The sequence below is a fragment of the Poecilia reticulata genome, chromosome 3 (genome assembly GCF_904066995.2).
Source record: "Poecilia reticulata chromosome 3, P_reticulata-male-v2, whole genome shotgun sequence".
Taxonomy (NCBI): Eukaryota; Metazoa; Chordata; class Actinopteri; order Cyprinodontiformes; family Poeciliidae; genus Poecilia; species Poecilia reticulata.
This window is the reverse complement of record NC_088832.1, coordinates 28,233,076-28,251,979: the sequence shown is the minus strand read 5'-3', so window position 1 is coordinate 28,251,979 and position 18,904 is coordinate 28,233,076. Positions and strand designations below refer to the sequence as shown.

Genomic DNA, 18,904 nt, shown 5'->3' with positions numbered 1-18,904 from the left:
TTTAATGTGAATAAAACATAACTACATTCATCAATAGGACCAGTTTTCTTCTTAAGATCCTTAAATGACGTGTAATTATTTTGGACTAATTCTTTAAAAACCTTAATCTTGAAAATCTGATGACTTTCTGTGAAAAAAATCATTCATTGGAAAGAAAAAAAGGATTTGCCGTTCAGCAAAGCAAAGAAACATGCAGTTTAACATAACATAACAACTCTACAGCATCTTTATTAAAACAAAGACTAATTTATTCCCTAACATATACAGCAAAAAGTCAGATCGAAAACCTGGATGGAAAAAGATTGTGTCATTTATGAAACTTGCTTTATGGGTGCTTTTTAAAATGAGCCCCTCTGTATGAACAGTAATTGATCAGTAAAGCAGAGTGTGTTGAGGCAAAGCTTATGGCCCACGTCTTGACAAATGACTAGACAGGACCCTAAAAGCTGACCTGCACACTACTTGAGAGGAAAAAACAACAACACAACAGCGAGGACACGAGTGGAGAAAAAAAAATCCATGCAGGCGGAGCGAAGACGCATTTCGTTTGATGAGGGATATTGAACACCAGGAAGACCGGCAGGCAATTACAATGATTGGAGTTCTGTGCCTCGTGCAAAGCACCAGGCAGAGATTGTGAGGGGGAAGAAAGTCCACACCTTCTTGCTCCTGTGTCTACAGGGGCCTGACGCTTATTAGCATGCATGCTTTTACAGGCAAGGCCAAAGCAGTCAATGCACTCCACTTTATTTATTAGTAAATAGAGACAGATGGTGATGAGGGGTCGTATTGACTACCCATAGCCTTTTAAACAGTAATCAATAGCAGGGGTGGAGCACTGAGATGGGGGGGCATTAACTCAAATGAGCCACGACTGCCGGATTTTGTCACACACCGAGCAGTATACTGACTCTATTAACTGTCATGGCAGCACAAAAATGTAATTCACAGTTGACTTACAGGACCTGACGGGTGTCAACATATTTATAAGAGGATGCAATGCACTATTGATCCCATTGATTAGCTGAGCAGGCATGTCGCCGGGTTTTATTTTGGTGGCAGAACAGCATTAGAAGTAGCAGGGGCCTCAACTAAACTGCAGCCTGGATCAATGTGGAGATGTGTTGAGGCTGTATGTGACAAGCTGAACCTGACGGATGGACACACCAGCACAGTTTATCTGTAAGAGGGGGAGGAGAAAAGACAGTATAACTGATTTGTTTTCCTGGTGTAAAGTGTTAGCAACCTAGTTAAAATGTACTCTTAAAATAATTTAAAAAAAAAACCCATCTGTGTAAGTCACTGAGGGATATCACAGAGGACTTGGTTTACAGAAGCAGTACAGATTGTACTGTATATGAGAACAAGTCCTTTGTCTCCAAAAAAAAAGACATAGAAGATATTTGTGAAGACGACCAGGATGGACTGGAGTAATCAGGTGTGGTTTTTAAGCACCGGCTACGTATCTGGGCGAAATCTCCAAAACTGCCCCACAGGCTACCATGACTGAACGAGCGCGACAACAAAGCAGATTTGAACTATGAATCATCTTCTCTGCCACTTCCCAAAGGTGCTCTGATAGATTGAGAGCTGGTGACTCTGAGAGGATAAAAGAAATACCGCAAATTCTTTGTTATGTATTGCAGATTGCAATGATTGCAGATCAAATCCTTGTGATATTGTAGCATTTATGATGCTGCAATCACGCTAAAATGAGATGATAACTGTTTAAAGTAAGGGCCAATATATCAGAAAACCTAAAGATACGACTCAGGGAGGATCAGAGCTTATTAACACACCGGACAAAAAAATAGTGCAGAAGGTGGTTTATATTATAGTTGGAAAAATGATTTACAATATATACAGGATAAGCTTTCACCATTAGACGACTTGTTTAGTTTTACATTAACCACAAACATTTCCAATAAGTTAATGATCAAATTCTTTATTTAGAAAAAAAAGTCCATATGCTGATAAAGATCCTGACTATAACAAGCAGTAAAAGTCCAGTTCTGCTTCACCAGTAACCAGCCCAGGAATACACGTGCATGTTTCCTTCACTGGTTATCATAACCCAATACAATGACAATTCAAATAGAGTACTCTTCATCTTCATTAATGTTCTAGAATATTTGAATGTTAATATTGCACCATCAGACAATATAAAAACATCTCTTTCATCAAATAGTGTTGAACAAATTTGCTCGATAGTTACGAGCATGCTAATGTTAGCATTAGCATGCACCAAGAAATAAAATAAACACTCACCGGTTCTTTTCTTCCTGTTTGTAAGCCCGTCAAACTCAATCTTTCCAAAGATTAGAGGCATCTAGAAACTGAAAGGCATATCGGTAAGAATATCATAATCAAAAATGAAAAGCAAAATATAAATTTAGCCCACCTGCAGCAGCCAGGCCTGAACTTCCCTGTCCACAACATGCTCTCCCAGACCAAACAATGGGCTCCACCCCCACTTTTAAATACTCAAATCCTGCTACATCTTGCAAGATTTCATACATAGTTCACGAATGGTGGAAGGCAGGATAAAAGAGACAAAGGGAGACATAACCTTAATTATTAAAAATATCTGGATTACCCCAAATAACTTGGGTTGCAATATGCTGCATTATTCTGCTGATGGTATCCACCAGATGATGGACTGCAGTCATAAGAGGGATGAATATGATTAGAGACATTACTCACTGTACAATACTCACTAGATTCATGCTGTTTATGCCAATTTATGATCTGCCCATGTTGGTGTCTAGCAGATTTAGAAATCTGCTTCACAAATGAAGACCCATGAAACAACGCAAAACATTTTCATCATTTTTAAACCAGTTACTCACCGCTTCCTGTTCTTAGTTGTCATAACTTGCCAGTACTGGATTTTTACATAACCGGTTTGTAAAAATCATAGTTTGAGTTGTTATTCTCTGATACTTCACCTAAATCCACACAATTTCTGCTTGTCAATTGGTTGTTTTGTTCACTTTGTTGTCAAGTGGTTGAAAAAGTGTGTCTAATGTAGTGAGAAGTGAGTGAAATATATTGTATGTGTATGCCTTTACTACGACTGCTGCACTGTTGTCTCACGTGGTCTGTTGAAGTGAAAACAGCAGAGTTTGGTATTTACAAGTGCACAGAAATCTTTCAGAAAATAAATAAATAATTCTAGTTTAAGTTCTTCGATCATTATCCTCTTCACTATTTGTAACAGACTAGCTTCTTTCTACAAGCTTTCTGTTGACTGTGCATCAAGAAAAGTTTTTGTTTTCTTTTACGTTTTTTTTTAATTGAAAGTTGTTGTTTTTTTTTAGTAAAATCTTGCTGAAATTTTATTATAAATGTACAGTTGTTGAAGAAAAGTGCTCCTCTGACTGCTATAATCCAGAAATCGTCACTATAGTTGCATGACGACTATAGTTGTATGGCCTAATCCATACAACAGAGGCCGATGTATGGATTAGGCCATTGTATGAGCAGTTAATTTAAGTATATTATGAAGAATGGAGAACAAAGAAAGACAGATGGACAGATAGATAGATAGATGGGGCATGTAGAGATCATTTCTCATCTCCAACACACAGCATTAGCGTGCTGGAGAGCAGCAGTCAGAGGTCGTCTCCAGCATCTATTAATAAATCTTTATCATCTTGCAGCGCTTCCTCCCTGTGCTCAACACTCACAGCCAAACTCAGAGCTACCCCCCCCCCCCTCTCCTCCCCTGTAACCCCGTGCACAGGGACCGGCTGAGCTGCAGTGAGCCGATGCCTTAAACCACCCACTGCCGAAGCAATTAAGAGTTTAACCTGGATGCAGCCCGGGGAGTCCACAGAGAGGCTCCAGTCAAATACAGCAAGGCTCTGCAAAGAAAGAGAGGTGGGCAAGAGAGATGGGGAGGAAAGTCAGCCGAGAGATGAGCAAGAAAAAGAAGTGCAGAGACGAGGATGGACAGAAAGTGACAGCAAGCAAGGAGGAAGAAGGGAGGAAGCACACATCTAGACTGGAAAATAGAGGCTAGCGAAGGCAGGGAGGGAGAATCTCATCTCAGTGTACACAAACCTCTCCTCCTTCGGAAGAAGGTCACCGGCTCTCTCCGAGGACTCCCTTAAATAAAGTCCCCTATCCTGCACTTTTCTGGGCAAACAACCTCCTCTGCTCTTTATTAACTAAATATGAGGGGGACTTTGACCGGGGGACAAAAATTCAATATTTTCCCCCACCAAATATTTAAACCAAGCAAATAAACAGACAAATAAATAGATCTCCTCTGCCAGGGGAGTGGAGGGCCAGCCGGTCCCCAGGATGTAATTTGACGGCCCACTTACTTGGAGGGCCAGAGCCCGACTCTACTCAGACACTCATTCGAAGAGCTGTCAATCAAGGGGCAGTAGCGTTAGGGATATGAGTGTGCGCGCTACTGAGATGGTGTGTGTGTGCGTGAGTGTGTGTGTTAAAGCGGGTGGCTGCCAATTCATCCTCAAGGTTGGAGCAGATAAGGTGAGCATCACTCCTGACGAACACACCACACCTTTCTGCCACCCACACCCCCCATTTTCAAAGCAATCCCTCCTCCCTTCTCATATCTGTCCATTGCCTCTTGGATTCTGCATATAAAATAATCCTTAAGAATGACCTAATATTCACAATTTTGTTCTGACAGTCTCCTGGAGATATATTAAACACGATGGCAGCATAGGAAGAGAATGATGAGGTCGATTGCCTTTGCAGTCCGATGCAACTGAGAAAGACTTCAAATGCTGATAGAAGACGAGGAACAGTAGATATTACACAATTTTTTTCTCTGTCTCATTTCTGGTTATATTCTCTGTTTCTTGTTGAACAACATCTCTCTTTCATCTTCAGCTTTGTCTTCATCTTTTGAAATGAGGCAGATCAACAGATCCATCTGCGTCTTTGTACTCGTCCTTTTGTTGTTTTCTGAGGAGGATCTCAGAGAGATTTTGAAAAGGAAAAAAAAAAAAAAAAAAAAAAAAAAAAACTCCCGGTAAGTAAAATGCATCACTGTGATGATTCTCGTACAATAAATGACTCTAATTGCCATCAACGTTGAAAGGAGACAATTTGATACTTTTGTCCCCAGCTGCCTTCAGGTGGAATGCTTCACCTGTAAAGTATTAGCTGTCACTTTGTTCTCCTGTGCTGCTTCGGAGAAAAAAAAAAAAAAAAAAAGTCCTGTTAGGAGAAAAATGACAGCATCTTCCCAAATCTTGTGTAAATGCTCAAAGCTTTATAAATAGTGCCAATTCATTGCAGTGTACAGTCGCACACAGTACATTGCCTTGCAGAAGAATAAATACCGCTTGGACTTTTGCACATTCTTCCTACACTTGTACAACTGATAAGCCTGTGTGTATTATTGGGATTTTATGTAATCAGCCCATACAAACTAGAGCAAAGTTACCAAGCGGCTGGAAAATTATACGGGATTTCTCTTTTTGTTTTTTCTCTAAAAAACAAAATAATTTTTTTTTTTTTTTTTATGAAATATTTGTAAATTTTTCAATCTTCCTCTGTCTGAGACTTCAAGATAAAGTGACAAAATGTGGAAAATTATTAATAGTTTTGCAAGGTCTGCATGTAAGTAAGTACAACCGTTTTGATAAATGTATTCTTTGGTTTCTAATTCCACTGGTGATGTTGTTATAGCTCCTTTACCTCTGGCTGCCTTTGTTCTATCTTCCTAAAATGAATAAAAAGCTCTCTCTCTTTCGTCCTAGGTGTGGATTGCATGCGTGTGTGTGCGTGTGTTAGTGGGTTGCTGCATGGGGAGAGGACTGACGATATCAGAAAGTCCTTTCATCCATTTTAGATGAGATGCAGATGACTCAATTATGCTTGGCCCTGACATCAAGACCACTCGGCGGAGGAGCTGCTAACGTTGGAAAACGATCCATTTAATCCCACTGATATGAATGGCGGGGCAATAAGGGGTCTCGCAATGTTAAGAGAGGGAGACAGGTGTGAGTGGGGATGCTTCATCGGTGGTTTGGAGAAACAGGGCTCAGTGGACTGGAATGGTGTAAAAGTGAGAATTCACAATCAGAAACTTTCTTTTTGTTGCTTCTGTGCTTTATAGTTGGCTAAAGTACAACTAATTTCATTCTGAAATAAAGAACAAAAGCTGAACATTAGCTGACATGTAACATTGACTTTGGTTTGGTTCCCCAAGGCAAGCCAGGTGATTTTTGTCATCAGATCAAATAACCCAGTGGAGCAGACCGTTCAGCATACAAAGAATCCCAACTCCCGTGCTCCTGGGATCTGTTTCTACACTAGCCACAGTGTTGCAACTGCTACAAAGATCATCTTTTCAGACAAACTCCAGTGGTAGAAAATTCAACCAGCAGAGATCAATGAGTGTGGAATGAATATGGGGATTGAATGGGAGAAATGGGTCAGCCGTTCCAGACTGGTAATGAAAGAGGGTGAGATAAAGAGACTGAGGTCCTGCAGGACAGATGATATTGCGGCGGCTGGTTACCAGAGCCAGGGCCACAGCAAAGACCCACAAACATGCTCTACATTTGATCAGATTACTGTTTGATCTGAAAGGGCTTTCTCCCTGAAGACCTCCTCTCCACTTTGCAATAAGTGCACACACTCATCACGCCATAGCTTGTGTTCATCAGAGCTGCTTAACTGCAAGGCTTCTGACTACATAAACATCACCAACATGACTTCACCGTCAATTCGCTCTCACTCTCATGCTGAATGAACGGGGGGCAAGGAAGCATGTCAGTGGTGATCAGTTTTCTATCGGCCTATAGGCTGCGCTTCTTACATCCTGCAACTTCAATACTGTAAAAGCAAAAATAGGTATGTTTCAACACTGAGTATTTGAATGTTTATTTATTGGTTTTTAGCGCTACTGTAGCATTTCTGCAAAATAAATTCTTGAAACATAAAAAAAAAGACAATACTTATACTACTAATAAAAATAATAATGCTCATCAGAGAATTTCTCCAGCGTGGTGCAAAAACGTTGTGTAATTAATTTTGTTTAAATGCATCTTGCCAACATAAAATACAAATTAATGTTCTGGGATGGCCAGTTTGGACTGTGGATCCATCCATTTTAGATGAGATGCAGATGATTCAATTATGCGTGGCCCTAACAAAGCAAATAGTTTTACTGTCATTGCATGGCATCAAAGGAAAGCATGGTCAACTTCAGTGTTTTGCACACTACCCTCAAAAAAATCTATCATCTGGTTATCAGGTGGACTGGGAAAGTCCTTAAATTGTATATGGTACCATATGTATTCTTACTGAATACTTCTTGTTTCAAGCTTCTTTTGACAATGATATATATTTTTTAAAAAGTGAAAAGGTCTCTGTCAAGAGTCGAGTCAAAAATAATAATCCAAATTCCTTTAATAAATGGGTTCCTGTATGATAAAATTCCATGATCAAGTAATTAATCCAACTTTATTAGTAGAGCACTTTCATACAGTAAGGTGTAACATAAAGTACTTTACAGAATTCAGTAATACAGAGACAGACATTCAGCCACTTGACACACAACAGAATGATCAAATCACGTAAATAAAACAACTACCTTACAGGCAAAGCAATAAAAAAATAACTGAACGCATGGATAACTTCGGAACAAAAGGCACATAATTATGGTTTATAAAAAATGTTTTTCTTCTGTTTTTAGTATTTAAATTTTATGGTGGTTAATAAATAGAAATCTAGCAAAGAAACAAAATAGACTTTTATGTATCTTGCATAAACAACCCAAAGCTTTTACGAGCTAAATTGCACATGAATAGGAAAAGATTGCACCGGCCCCAGAAAGTGATTCAGATCTTTAACCTTTAGCTGGATTTACAGCAGTTACTTTATGTGCTGCACAGTCTTCATGCTGATGTGAAACTTCTCCGCTCTGCCTCTTTTATGACCTTCAGTGTAATTAACAGTTGCAAAACATTAGGGCTTGTGTTGCTTCACATGTACTCAATCAAGTCAATGTTTTGTTGGTGCTGAGTGGTGTGTGTCTGCGTTGGTGACAAATGAGAGCAGGCCGTCCCACTGCTGACAGCCGCCCCAGAGCTGCGATGCTATCTTCAGCTCTTCTCCCTGCTTCTACAATTACTGCTGCTTCTGTGGCCCCGGGGCCTCTGACACCAGCCAGGACTCCTTGGACACACAATGATCGCACACACAAATACATTACACATGCGGATCAGCTTACAAAAACTCAAGCATGCACATTTTTTTAACAAGTGTCTTCATTTTTGGTATATACAAAATACATTTTAGAGTGTGTAGCTCGTGCACTGATTGCTGCACAGAGCCCAGAACCAAAAGTGTGACCAGGGCTGCCTGATACATTATAGATCTGGAGTAGTTCCTCATTTAACCTTGACTGATTTTTATTCACCAAAATTTTATAATAAATCTACGTTTTGCAGGTGGTGTCTAAATATTTATCACAGGTAAGTTAAAACACATTTCTTGATTTTATTTTATTTATCTAAACTGTATTCAGCCTTACCGCCACAGCCGCACACTGGAACATTTGACTGGGATTTGACCCTAAACCGATACCTTTTCCTCACCACACACCTGGTTATTTTATCTCTCTCTGCCCCTATTGTCGGCCTAATTGAGTATGGCTCGGCTGGCTGGATGGCGGCTGACCCCGGTCAGAACAATGCATACCTGTGGCTCTCACCAGCGCCGTGTAATTGTCTCTTCAAGTGGGGCCCCTTTTTTTAGTTGCCCCCTAAGGGGGGAGAATGCTCCACACTCATCCATCACTCAGTCACTCAGCCACTACAGGAAGTAGTTAACACAAGCAACCTCTGGGACAGCAGCTGGTAAAGGGCGGGGCGGTGAGGTCTCAAAGTGCAATTGAGAATATTAGCCGTCATTTCTTTTACTGGGAGAGACATCGTTCAATCCATCTGTCCACGAGTCAGTCGGAGGAAAGTTTTTGCTGACACAGCAGCTTTTCTCGGAGATAAAAGAATCAGCAGGTTATCTGATAAAAATAAAGGAAAGGAAAATAAGCTCTAGTGCTCACTCAGGGGTATCGGGAGGTTTCTCCAAACACAAAATATAGTATGGCAAAATGTTAAGGGATGCAATATTAAAGATACTGGCACTGTTTTAAGTTGTAGCCCATTAAATCAGCAGAACATATTCTCCAGTCATTGACTTGCAAAAGGCTTCAGATCCCTTTAACTTTTACAGATTTGTTCCCGTTACAATAGACAAACACAAAGTACAGAGACTGTAACCTTTACTTAACCAGGTATGTCTCAATGAGATTAAAAATCCATTTTTCAAGAGAGAGCTGCACAAGAATGTTTGCAGCACACCGACAAATCAAAACCATATGAACTCCATAAAAATACAATATTGTATTCACATTTACTTGAGTACATTTTTGAGACATGTTCTAACGTAAGACTTCTTTTTTGCACACAAGTTACATTGTTCTAATGTTATCTTTTATCGGCTAAGCCTGCATACATTTGTTAACTACTATACGTATTGGTTTCAAAAGATTTAGGCTAGGAAATATGATTGGAAACATGATTTTTTATGTCTGCACCTATTTTTGTAATGAACAGTTTGTACCTGTGTGCTGTTACTGGGTAGGAATACAACTTTCAAAAAATGAGAAGGATTCAGGCGATTGGATAAAACACATTTCTTTTTTATTTACTGCCATTCCTACTGCTTCAGACATACAAGCTGAGGCGCTGGGAGCACAGAGTGATTCAAACAAGTCAACGCCGCTGCTGATCTACAAACCAATCTCCCCGACAATAACAAACAACAAAAAGCGCTGAAAGAGAAGAAGTAAGAAGAACAGCGTTTGGCAACCATTAACATCTTGGAAAAAACCTTAGAAGTAAAAAAAGGAGTGCATTTTGCATTTTTAATAGCAAACAGCATCTCTACTTCATCATGAATTAGAGAAAAATAAAACTAGCTGAGCTGCTAAATCACTTTGAGGTCGGCCCTCTTCCTCAACCCGTTTTTGCAGCTTTTCTGAAAGTGGATTTTGTCAGAAGCTCCGGATCTTCCCCTCGCTCTCTCGGATGGCCCGCAGCATTACAGGGGAACGTGGTGCTCTACACGCTTTAAGAGTAATTAAAAGCGACTGAACAGCTGTAATTATGAGAAACGGCGGTTGTGTTCCGGGTCATTCTATCAGAGCTGCCTTTCATCAGAGCAGAGGAAGAAGGGACTCTTCTGCAGCTCCCCGTTTCTTCGTCTTCAAGAACAAACAACTAGCAGGCGTCCTGCAGGGCTCACACACACCATCACATTCACACATTCGCGCCTTTATGTAGGCATGTGGGGGAGAGAGCGTGCACAAAAAAAAACACACACACAAGTCAACAACCGATCACATGTATAGTCGCATTGGTAAATGTACACACACACGCATACACACACACACACACACACAAAGTACATTCGCAAAGCAAAATGGCACAAGCACGCCACTGCACCACAAACACGACACGTTCTTCATGTTTTCCACCGGATGACATTCAGAACTTTCTTATCATAGTCTCTCTTTGGTCTCTTCAGGCTCATTCCACTTCTGAACACAATAAAACGGGGTTACACTATACACAAGTGAAGAATGCGATACCATGTGACCAAAGTGAGTTTTCTTACCAATCTATACTGTATCATAACACTGTGAGACAAGCAGAAAGCATATATGGATGTACTGTACTGTGACTACCGAGGAGTCGATCCATTGATAAAAGCATGTTCGGATTACGTGAGATTAAGCAACAGAGTACACAGAAATAATAAATAGTTACACAATGTATGCCAACACTGAAATGTAGGTTCCACGTATGTTTTGTTAGACCGTTGTGATACTAGTAGCTCAATGCTAAGCTCTGCGTTGTTAGCATGTTACTGAAGCACTACTCTGGATATAAAGGTGGTGGTCTGGTCTTTGCTCCCAGACAAATCCAAGTTGGAGCGACCGGAATGCCAGTATCGGCAGGGAAAGCGGTGGGTGAAAGAGAAGGAAAGGGTGTAGATGCCCCAATCACAAGGAATCCAACCATGATGGAATCACAATAAATGTAGCATCAGTGGTCAGTCTCCTCAAACTGAAGTGGGGACCATTCAGAGAAGCTGGTGGGTTGATTTCTTTCATCCTTAGTTCCTTTATCTGTCCTTCACATCCTAATGGAACAGAAACAAAACAATAAATATGAAATATTTATTCATGTGAAAGACTAAGGCTGAACATGGAATCATTGAATTTATTAAGCTCTCAATTATAGTTTAAAACAACAGTGGATGCACATTTTCTTGCAAAACCAATGAGCTCAATTTTGTGTGATCAAAGAAGAGTTTGCAAATATTGAGTCACTAGGTTGTGCAAAGTTGATACGGAGCCATACCAAGAAAAAACATAAATTGAGTGAAAGGTAATTCTAAAATTTTTTGTCTTATAGTTGGGGTCGGGTACAAGTACAAATATGCTGCACTTTTCTGATTTCATTTGAAAAAACAGTTTTCTAAGCCATGCATCGCTTTCATCTATAATGGAACGCATTTTTATTTTTATTTTGTGGTTGTAATGTAATTTGAAAACAAAGAGAAATAGACAAACATGAAATAGACATCATGAAAGTAGAGGACTTTTGAACTGGCTCCATTTACACAAAATAAACTCAAATTTTGAATCTTAAACATAATTTTGTTCACAATTTGAAGCAGGTGTGTCTGTTGGCTCAAGCTGTATGTGAAGTGACCAGTTCAAGTTAGACTTTTAGGGCTGTAGGAATCTCTGCGCAGAGTGAAATAGTGCTGCTAAGACTCGTGCTTGATTTTTGTTTTTTATTTAAATTGTCCTTTTGGGTCTTCATAATGACCATAAATGGCCATTTGTGTTGCTAGTGCCTTGAGCAAGCCTTTCAGCTGTTCCCACATCGTGTGCTCCACATGTACGTTTCAGTCTCCATGTCATGATTGACGGTTCACAAACTGCTCTAAATATAATCACATCAGTTATTGCGTGTCTGTGTGCACGTATTTATGTAAAACACTGAATAATAATAGCTGGTCTATTAACTTATAGAAAAGTGTTAAATAAACAGGCCAAGCACTTGAGTAAATGGATGCTGAATTGGTGTATTATTACAATCATACAGCAGCAGGCACATGTAATGCAAACCTAGTTTTGCTGTATGAAAAGCCATGAAATAAGTGTCTTTTATTGCTGTTGCATATTAGCCAAATGAAAAAAAAGAGAAAAACACAACCTTTAACTTAAGTTATGAATTTGGGACAAATACCATGTTAAAAAATAATTGATTGGTACAATTACTGACATCCAGAATTATACCTTAAAATGATTGTAACTGTAGAATTATTTTAATTTGTATTTAACTTTAAGTTGAGATTTTCTAGAAATTTTTACATAATTTATGGCTCTATGTTTCACTTTATGTATGCATATTTATGACATAGATATCAGGTTCTTTCAGGTTCCATTGATTAGACTGTAGAAGAACCAATACTTAAATTACCAACATTTGAAGGGAGTAATGGAGGTTAAAAACACCCTCAAAATCTCAACGGGATACTCACCAACACTTCTTTTCTTCTCTAGTTGTGGTCAGTTGGCAGACAGACTAAGCACAAAAATCTGTTAGTGTTGGAGGAGGTGAAGACTGGAGGCTGCAGGTGTGTGAGAAGAACTGACCCGACCCGACTCCAGTTACAGTCAAACAAATGTTTTAGATTTTTTTCTACGTGGATCCCTTACCACTAAAAAAAGGGTTTTAAGATGAGATTGTTTTCCCAACTGAATAAATGCACTCAAATGTTGGATTTCTTAATTTTTGTGTGAGATTATGCTACTGCAATAAAAGATGACTCAGGCAATTTTGCCCATCATTAAAAAATATACTTATTCAGTGAGTGTGTACATTTATTTTGAGCCCACCTCCACAGCAGTGACTCCACTCTGCTGATGATATCAGCCAGATCAAAGGGCAGAGGCATGCCGGGGTCATCCACACCCCAGAAGGGTCGGTCCACTGGGGCCTCCTCGGGGGGTAACGTCTGCGCCAGACTCGAGTGGCACCTGAGGCGAGAGGACACAGGAAACACACAAAGCCATTAACTCCTCCCTCCCATCAGAACTAATTGGAAGAAACACACATCAGGGCAACAGACTTGGAAGACTTTCTGCTGCTGCGTTCAACAACAGTGAATTTGTTAAGAGCTGGAGATAAATGGAGGATGTTCTATCTCACTTGCAGCTTAGGAGTTTGTCTTTGTCTCTCTTGTATAAAAGAGACTGTAAGCATTTGAATTTCCTGCACTTGTCTTGAACGCTTGAACTGTTTTTGGCAATACTGACACACTTTCAAGCCAGGAAAGCTCCCAGAACCAAACATAGCTGAGACAAATAGGAAAAGTGATGTCAGAACATATTTTCTCAAGCGATGAATGCCTGTGACAGCATAAAAGTGATGATAAGACATGATATCATGCATCATGATTAATGCCCTGTTCATTTCACACTCACCAATAGCCCCACACAGCAGGATGCTTTCATAAGAACATCACTCTCTGTTGCTGCAGTGAGAAACCCCAGCCTCTTCGTGTAACAGCATGATTGTTGTGTGATTAATAATTGGAGGTCATCTGTAATTTCCACAGTATGTTGAACCCCCGCAGACCTCGGCCACATCTTTTGTCAGACCTGTGTAAATATTTACTGCTGTGACTCTGTTGTGCTCTCTGCTGTCACTGTAAATCTGCCCTCCCTCTTCCTCCTGACAGACGAGAGTGACCCCTGACCTGGAGGTGCAACAGGGAGAGGCTGGATATGGCATTTTGTATGTTCCCTGTGTAGTGTGTGCTTCCCGAGCCACAAGGCCAGCTATATTCCCCACTCAGTCATTATGCCACCGTCTGTCATATCTCTTTACCCAATCCACAGACGCCCAACCACCAACACCACCTTGTGGCCACCGACTGAGCGGAGGGCATGAAGGAGACCAAAAGAAAGATATGGGGGTCAGTTATGGATGGGATGAGGGGATGTTAAAGTTGTTAGGGGACAGCCGGGGGCTGCCACAATTTGTTGTAATATATTTTCTCCAGAGCCACTTAATGTTCAACTGGCTCTCAGCCTAAGTGCTGCATTTTTGGTGCGGTTAGCCCTTTAAACGGCTGCTGCATTACGGTGGTGAGGAGCAGCATTAACATCCACTGTCCAATATATCTTTTGGCGTTCTGGATCAGGGCCTGATAATAGCATCTGTTAACATGCACTAAGTACCATTATGTAGCACATCACTTCATAAATAATACGATTAAGCGACCTTGGGGCTTTGCGACGAGCCGTGTGTTTAAATGTTCTCATCATTTATTTAGGGTGCGAATTAAAGGAAGCACCACTTCAGAGAGGGAAGATGAAGACATGGATGGCATACTGATCTCTGCAGTGTGTGAGTGCAAACTGACCCAGACAGCAAACACACATACACACCGTGCGATTCTGCTGACATCGGCTTATGGACACCACAGGCCAGAGGAAGCCATGCTTTTGATTTGGTCTGATTAAGTATTCATGCAGCAGAGCTATGAAAGAACAGCCTTTTTCTGCTGCCCTGAGTCATAATGAAAGGCTACATAGCGTGAAACCCCGACTGGCCACCTTCAACAGAGCTGCTGCATTTATTTGACAAGGGATCTTGCAACATTTGTACGCAAACAGAAGGCTCCTGGTTTACCAGAGATATAAAAGATATAGAGGCTGGAGGACTATCAAAGATAATATAGTGAAGGTAATTCAGCACACACTTTTACACAATCTACCACTGTTTCCCCGAGTACCGTCCCCTGACTGCTAAAATGGAACCAAACAAAAAGTCAATACCGGGCGAGGTGCCTTAAGCTCTCCAGGGCTCTCACAAGATATTCTGTGTAAGCCACAGTGGCGTACAAACAAGGCCCTCCGAAAGACTTTCCCCTGGCAGAGCAGTCCACCTTAAAGTTAAGGTCAAAGACAAAAAGGCGTGCATGTGTGTGTTCAGTGGTGTTGGAAAGGGAGGGCTTTAAAGGAGGTAGAGAACGTGTTTGCGAGTCCAGGCTGTTCCAATGGATTAACCCCAGACAGATATGGGCCTAACTATCCCATCTGGCGCTCGGTCAAGAGAGATTGGCAATACAATCACTCATTTCAATTTGCCCTGAAACCTTATAGCCTGGCAGGCCCCTGCTCAAATGGTATGCTAATGCGAAAGGTATCTAGGACTCCATCGCCTCTATTCCACAGAGGCCTGTACCTCCGTGCAGCACAGTGCACTTGAACTGCGGCTGGGGCAGTAGCTCCACGGCCCTCACTGTAATAAGGGCCCGAGCCCCTTTGCGCTCAAACTAACCACTTTAGCTAAAGTGAGTGTTAATTATGGACAGGCAAAGCAGTCAATAAAAGGTTAATGTAAAAGTCAAAGGATAAATTCCTTTAAGCATTGCATCATTCCACCATCTCTGCGACCAACACACTGCTCACAGGTCTCCTAATCAATACGTTTTACTGTAATGCGCTCCCTATCGATTTCCTCCCCCTGCACTCCATGGTCCGAGCTCCATCACTTGGTTGAATAAAGGAAGGAGAGGAGAAAAGGGGGGAGAGAAAACTGAGTAAATAAAATGATTAACCTCAGTTTCACTTTGTTGTTTCGCTCTCTGAGTCCATCTGAAAGGCTTGTCAGAAGAGTGAAGGGTGGTCCAATATCATCCCTGCCATCAGATCACCCACCGTCCTGACCAGCCAAATCATCAGCATCATCAGTACTTTCAATCTCTGGTTGGTGTGTAATTGTGTAGGAGTACACTCAAGCAGGGTCATACATTAAAAGGCTCTACGCTCTTAACAGGGTAGAAATCCGCCTAATAGACAACATCAGTGCTTCCGACTCAAGCAATTACACTGATAAATGCACAATTGTGTCAGGCAAAGTGAAAAACAACCGAGAATGTAGATAGGAGACAACGCTTATTGCATTATTGCTACAGAAGGTTTTTTGTAATCACAAGGGACTACAGTGCGTGGGCTTCCTGACTCAGGACATCATCATACAAAATGCCAAAATGGTGTGTTGCTTTTTTACAAAAGTCAAAGAAAGAAAAAGGTAAGTGGAGGCAAAAAAGTTAGAGCAGCGCTTGTTTTCCAAGGAGGAGGAGGAAACGCACTGTGGGGTATACTAAATAACCAGGCAATACATGGTCCTGCTTTATGTGATAAATTACACATGAAGCATTTAAACATAATTTAGCAAAATTTTTCAGTATCTGTGTTTGGGCCTCAGTTAATTCCTCTCTCACTTTGCTATTTAAGTTCCGGCATTGTTTGATTTACAAATTAAGCATCGCACTCCCTTATTTGTTTCAGCGTTGGTAACAAGTAAACGTTCCTATTGTCTGTAAGAGAGAAAGCTGACTGATTGAAAAGCCACTGGGTGGAAACTGCAGGAGTGTGGTTGGTGAGGTCATTTTTTCGTTTGAAACTACAGCTGGTATGCATTTGAATTTAATTAAACTTCTACTGACCTCAGTAGCCATTCACTCTACATGTTCATTAAATTTTCCATAAGTGTTTATCGGAAAAAAAAAAAAAAGTAACAATAATGGAAAAAAAAACAACCTTAGGCTTACACCAACTTTGACAATTTATCACCTTATATTTAAATAAAATCTAATTCTTCTTTTTAAACATACATCACTGAAAAAAAATTATATAAGGGAGTAGGTTTATGATTCTTGACACATTCGCCCGAGTTGTCTAACTCTCTATTCCTGACTACAAATTAATGTTATGGAGCCCTGAATCAGCAGCCCCTACATGACTCTGCAATGATTCAGTGCGTACGGAAAATGATAGTAAAATGTGTTGAAAACTTTAACTGTAAATATAAAAAAAATTGTAACAACAACAAATAAGTATTACTTTTTGTGGTTTGAATAAAAACTATTGCTACACACCTTGTCTAAGAGTTTTGTGTGGTTATCAAGAAACATTTTCAGGGTTATGTTACTGTGAGAATCTCACACCTACCCTTGCCTAACTTCAATGAAAGTATGTTTTATGAAGATCAGAACAGATAAAGAAAAAGAAATATTAGACTTTAAATGTGTAACTATAGCTACCCCAGTGGTGTATTTTGTACACAGTACATTAAAGGACACCAGCGGAGACCAATATCAACACTGAACAAAGAACCATTTCAAAAGTATGTGTCCTTCCCTGCCTATGAACTTAACCACCCCAAAAGATAAAACTTGTACAAAAGTATACTGAACATCAATCAATCAGCCTTGCCACTTTTTCATCTGTATTACATGCCTGTGCTGATCAAGGGAAGTGAAATACCTTAGATCACCTGCTTCCTCATGCTCTGCCTGTTTCATCTGACTCGCAAGAAATTTTGCGCAGGTGTGAACTTTTATGGTTTTGGCAGCCTGAGTGCCTGAGAGCTGAGAATGCAATCAAACAAGTCATGAAAAAACAGGCATGTGTCTCATAAATCAGCGTGTCCCTGAAGCTAGGGCATGCAATCACGCTCCAAGGGAAAATGAGAATGAAAGAAGTATATTATCTATGTACTTTTAGTATGCATGCAACATTGTGTACAAAATTAGTGATTTAGCACATCTGCCTCTTATTTTAGGCAGTTACAGTTTTAATGGGTGAAAGACAGACGGGTTGATTGCTTCTAATCCAGGTACTAATCTTGGTATTGTGCAAGATACAAGACAGTCATCCAGAGAGCAGAACCCACGTACTTTTAAGGTTTGAATCTCAGCCTATGCCACCCAGAACTCAAAAAGTCACGTTGAACCCCGGTTTTTGTCATATTGGAGACATTAGACTGACACACAAACCTTTAAATTTAAATTTGATCATTTACTACCATAATTATAGCTTCAAATGTGAAGTAGTGGAGAATATGAACCAGCCAGCAGAAACTAAAGCGTGAGCAGGGCCAGCTTTTAACAGTTTCCTTAAGATCAAGCAAATGCTATTGTGTCTGCAGACGGCTGCTGACTGTACATTTTGTATGTGAGGTGGGCAAGTACCAGGGAGGGAGGGGGGCATGATCAAATGCGTGACATATGTTCCTTTCTTTTTGAGTCCCTCTAAGGAGCCTTGGCTAATAAAACCAACATCTGATGCACTCTTTTTTTCCCCTTTAATTAATGGTTGCGGTAACGGCAAAAAGGGGGCATTAGTAAGAGGGCTTGTTTAAAACCCCCACCACTCCACCCACGTGCCACTTACGACTGCGCTGCTGCTGGGAACAATGATTCTGTCGGAGTGTATGGGTACCTGTGGGTGGGGTAGCCTCTTCCTCAGACTCTGTGAGGTCTCCCCATTGCCAGCTGAAGTCTATATTGCTCATTAAACCACATGAAACAAATAAGGTTCGTTATTGGCATCTTAAGCTAGCTTCAAACCCAGGACTCTGGGTTACAAGGGAGTCTACGGCAAAATCATAGAAGTTTTGTTATACCTTCACAGTCCTCGCCTGTTTTACACCGAGAGTGTTTGATGTGGCCTGGCTCTCTGCCCTGTCTGGAGCTGGATGAACCAGATGTAACAGAAAAAAACACACACACACAAAAGCCAGGTAGACGCTAAAGTCAGCCTTCATAATTGAAGGCAATAAAACACTAGCAGCCTGGAAGTGCAAAGGAGGGGAGCTCCTAAACTGCTGCTACTGCTCTCAAAAACCAGGTGGACGTCTATTAGGTGCTTAACAGCGTAACAAATTACCAAACACCCTGGCCTGCTCTTTCTCCTCCTGAGGGTACTGGATGGAATGTGGCCTAATGTCAACACAGGCGCAAAATTTATGAG

General features: G+C 40.7%; 1 protein-coding gene and 1 long non-coding RNA gene across 4 annotated transcripts in view; both read right to left on the bottom strand.

The window, feature by feature from the left end:
- Positions 1-196: 196 nt before the first annotated feature.
- Positions 197-3,731, bottom strand: LOC103462661 (uncharacterized). Of its 2 annotated transcripts, XR_533372.3 has the most exons (3): positions 2,402-3,731; positions 2,269-2,336; positions 197-1,180 (listed from the first exon to the last, which is right to left on the bottom strand). It is a non-coding gene; the product is annotated as an uncharacterized LOC103462661 (long non-coding RNA). The 2 variants fall into 2 exon arrangements; XR_014086978.1 differs by having other exon boundaries at positions 2,269-3,731.
- A 5,945-nt stretch (positions 3,732-9,676) lies between these two features.
- The window catches only part of fto (FTO alpha-ketoglutarate dependent dioxygenase), a 137,519-nt gene continuing 128,291 nt past the window's right edge, over positions 9,677-18,904 (bottom strand). The window contains exons 9-11 of one of the 2 annotated variants that reach the window (XM_081605403.1): positions 12,974-13,114; positions 12,616-12,659; positions 9,677-11,202 (exon numbers count right to left, since the gene is read on the bottom strand). In XM_081605403.1, coding sequence (XP_081461529.1) covers positions 12,644-12,659; positions 12,974-13,114 — 157 coding nt within the window. In that variant the 3' untranslated portion in view covers positions 9,677-11,202; positions 12,616-12,643. The remainder of the gene's footprint in view (positions 11,203-12,615; positions 12,660-12,973; positions 13,115-18,904) is intronic. The other variant, XM_008405567.3, reaches the window with a different exon arrangement.